The sequence below is a fragment of the Salvia hispanica genome, chromosome 5 (assembly GCF_023119035.1).
Source record: "Salvia hispanica cultivar TCC Black 2014 chromosome 5, UniMelb_Shisp_WGS_1.0, whole genome shotgun sequence".
Lineage (NCBI taxonomy): Eukaryota > Viridiplantae > Streptophyta > Magnoliopsida > Lamiales > Lamiaceae > Salvia > Salvia hispanica.
The window spans coordinates 14,191,396-14,195,128 of record NC_062969.1 but is presented as its reverse complement, the minus strand read 5'-3'; the positions used below and the strand labels follow the sequence as shown (position 1 = coordinate 14,195,128).

The following is a 3,733-nucleotide window of genomic DNA, read 5'->3' as shown; positions in this document are numbered from 1 at the left end:
ATACTTTCTCTTGGTGCCTGCTACATCCAAGTGGCTGGATTTACCTTCTCAAAAATTGCAATAATTTGTCCTATAATAATATGTGAAATTGAAATGAAATGAAAATTAATGTACAATTGGTAAAATAAAAGAGAATAGTATAAAAGTAATTAAAGTAATATTAGTAAATAATGTTTAATGAGTTGTAATGGAAACTAATAATGCACAATTAGTGGATAGTGTTTAATTTCCTCTCAAATTAATTAAGGTGTTGGAGGTTAGTCTTTCTCACTTTACATCGGCCACACGGAATATCTCTTTTTCCATCTTGTGTCGAAAATCAAAAAGAGTTATGACTAGGCTTCAAAATATTGTTTCTCTCTCTCTCGATTTTATGTGATTAGCTAACTAATACACCTCCGTTCCCCATTTTTAGTCCACTTTGTAGTGGATATGAAATTTTAAAAATGTAAAGAAAAGTTAGTTTAATATGAGCCACTTTTATATTTTAGTTATATAATAAATGATTTAGTGAAATGTGGGGCTACTTACCATTTATGATAAAAAAAAAAAAAAAAAACAACAACAACAACAGTGAAAGTAGACAGTAAATAGAGGGACAGATGAAAATGTCAAAAGTGGACAAAAATGGGGGACCGGAGGAGTAATATTTATGGGCTAATTTTAATAATAAAAAAGTTGTTAATACGATATTATATCTACATTTTTAAAGAGTATATATATAATGTGTTGTACGTGCATCCCACGGGTGATACGTACACTAGTAATCTAAATATTATGTACAAATTATATTTCATTTCAACATCAATATATATATTAGGGATTTTTTTCACAAACGACACTAAACATATTGACCAAGTACTGAATCATGACTTTTGAACCTTCAATAATGACATTCAAGTTCGACCAAGCTCTCATGCTAATTTGGAGGACATGACGTATAGTTGAAACCTCGTTTCACACATGTATGTGTCTTCTTATCTTCGTGATTGTTGGATTATCGTCACGCCTATGCTATAAAATACTATCAAAAGACAATCGTAACCGTCGGGGATTGCCATGAACTCAGTAACATTCAGCTACTCCTCCATCATAACATTAAACATTGTCACCAATTTCTGACAGCTTGCTATAACCAACCTCTGCCATGTGTGGAAAACCTAATGTGAATTAGTTGAAACAATGCTACAAACTGTGTTGACAATCAATAAAGTTCATTTTCATTTCACACCATCGATCAAAGAATTATACTATGTGTCCACATATATACACGTACGCAGACACAAACACACTATGTTGAGTGTGCCTTTATTTCCGAACTTAGTTAAACTACGATAGAGTCAAAAAACATACATACAATAATTAATTCACTCATGCCACTCATCCTCTTTAGGAAAAACTACTACCTCAAAGGTTCACACTTGATGACAGACTTCTAAAAAATTTGTAATTTAATTTTCATACATTCGGATGCAATGGTCAAAAATTCTAAAGTTGGAGTTATAATTAAATTATTTTATTCGTTTGAAAAAAGAAATCCATATTTTGAACTAGAATCAAACCCTATCCTCTCATCTCCCTCTTATCTTAATCAAGAAGGTTACCTATCAAAATCTCGCAACAAGACTTGAAGAAACAAGATGAGTTTCGCACCAAAATTAATCAAATAAATCTCCATTAATGATACACTACTATGAATAAGATTTACAGTATGTTCTTAAAGAATAAAATATAAATCCAAATTAAACCCCCCCAAAAAAAAGAATCTAAGGTCTTCTCCTCTTCATGAAATCTCCCAATCTTGCGAGCGCAATCTGCAGCGTCTGCTCGCTCATATTCGCAAAGCAAACACGAAACCAGCCGGGATCCGAGCAATGGCAAGACGATCCAGGCGATATATTAAGCTTCACCTCATTCAATATCAGCTTCCACAGCTCCAGCTCCTCCTCTTTAGTCGCCTCCTTCAACAACGAGCTCAAATTCATCCAGCAAAACAGCCCCGCATTCCCATTCAAGCACTCGATCCCGATCTCCCCAAGTCCATCGATGATCATATCGTACCTCTTCTTCAGCCTCCGCCGATTCGTTTCAATGTAATTTTGAGTGAATTCGACGTCGGAGAGCATGGTGGCGAGGAGCTGCTGCGTCTGCGACGAGATCAGCGTGAAGCTCGACATCCTCCGCGCCGTCGTCAAAACGTCGTCGTTGTAGGAGTAGATTGTTCCAACCCTAAATCCGGGGAGCCCTAAGTCCTTGGAGAGGCTGTACACAATGTGGACTCTCTCCGAGTCCCGGTAGCCCCGGGATTCGAGAACCTCGGCCACGCTGACGAATTCGTCGGGGGAGAAGGCGGAGCCGGAGTAGATCTCGTCGGAGACGAGGTGGATGTTCCTGCGCACTGCGAAATCGAGGATCTGCTCGAGCGCGGGGCGCTTGATGGTGGCGCCGAGGGGGTTTGACGGATTGGTGATCAGAAGGCCTCTCACGGTTATGTTGTTGGCTTCAGCCTCCTCGTATGCGGCGTCGAGAGCTGCCGGTGTGATTTCGAAGTTGTTCGAGCTGTCGCAGTGGACGGGGACGATCTTCACGCCGGTGCGCCATCTCAAGTCTCTGTCAAACCTAAATCCCCAAATTCGAATTTAGTTTAGAATTGATCAAATTGATTATGGAGAGATGTTGAAATTGATTGCTGAGTTGTCTTACCCTGGATAGTAAGGGGTGGGGACGAGCAAGGCGTCGCCGGGGTTGGCGATGATGAAGGTGAGGAGCTCGTTGGCAGCGGTGGCGCCGGCGGTGATCACCACTCTCTCAGGGTTGAATTTCGCCCTACCGCCTCTGATTTGTTCCATGAAACTCGCCATTGCCTGAAATTGTTTGTACATCCAGCATCAGTGTTTGTACTTTTTTTTTCTCTCATGCAATACTCAATATTGTAAATATAATTAAGATGATTTAATTAATTACCTTTCTGAAACAAAGCAGGCCGTGATAATCTTGAAACAGTGCGTTCTCTCTAAAGCTAGAGGTGCTAATCCCATTGTTTGAATTTTGGTCCAAGTATTGTTCTAGCAAATCAAATGAAACCTGCATATAATGAAAAAAAAATATTAAATACTATTACTATAAGAGAAGAAGCAATGAAGGAAGAAAATGAGGAGATAGCTAATTTAATTACCTGATTTTCAGCTAAGCCCATTTGAATGACGCCGGAGGGGTTGCATGTCTCGTGATAAGGGTCTTCGTCGTAGGCTTTCCAGCCGGCGAAATACGGCGAATCTTCGCCGTGTGTTTCCGACATGGCGACTTTCGAGAGACGGACGGAGGGCTTCTTCTCAATCTCAATCTCAATCGCCATTTTTGGATCGAGATTAGTAGCTTAAAAGCTTTGAGAAGTGAGACTATGGAATAGTTTGATTTTGAGTTGTTGAGTGAGGATGTGTTTGTCAAACTTGGGCTATTTATATAGCGAGATGAAAAGGGGGGAAATTAAATAAATAAAGACAATGATTGATTTTATGAAGTAAGCAAGATCAATGCTCGCATATATTATAAAAAAGAATTAAATTCACTGGCGACAACTGTTTGGGTTGTGCAATCTTTTCCGAGGCTGCGACCTATATATATCATAATCTCCACGAGATCCCACTGCAAATATGGTGGTTGAGTGAGGGTAGTTTATATTATTATATCATTCCCTCATTTTTATAATTAACCAGTATAAGAGGCGTATCAA

The 3,733-nt window shown here is 39.1% G+C and overlaps 1 protein-coding gene across 1 annotated transcript; it reads right to left on the bottom strand.

The window, feature by feature from the left end:
* Positions 1-1,645: 1,645 nt before the first annotated feature.
* Positions 1,646-3,406, bottom strand: LOC125190997 (1-aminocyclopropane-1-carboxylate synthase 7-like). The gene is made up of 4 exons (XM_048088445.1): positions 3,176-3,406; positions 2,965-3,084; positions 2,704-2,864; positions 1,646-2,619 (listed from the first exon to the last, which is right to left on the bottom strand). The coding sequence occupies exons 1-4, from the start codon at positions 3,353-3,355 to the stop codon at positions 1,767-1,769; spliced, it is 1,314 nt and encodes a 437-aa protein (XP_047944402.1). The 5' UTR covers positions 3,356-3,406; the 3' UTR covers positions 1,646-1,766.
* Positions 3,407-3,733: the final 327 nt, after the last annotated feature.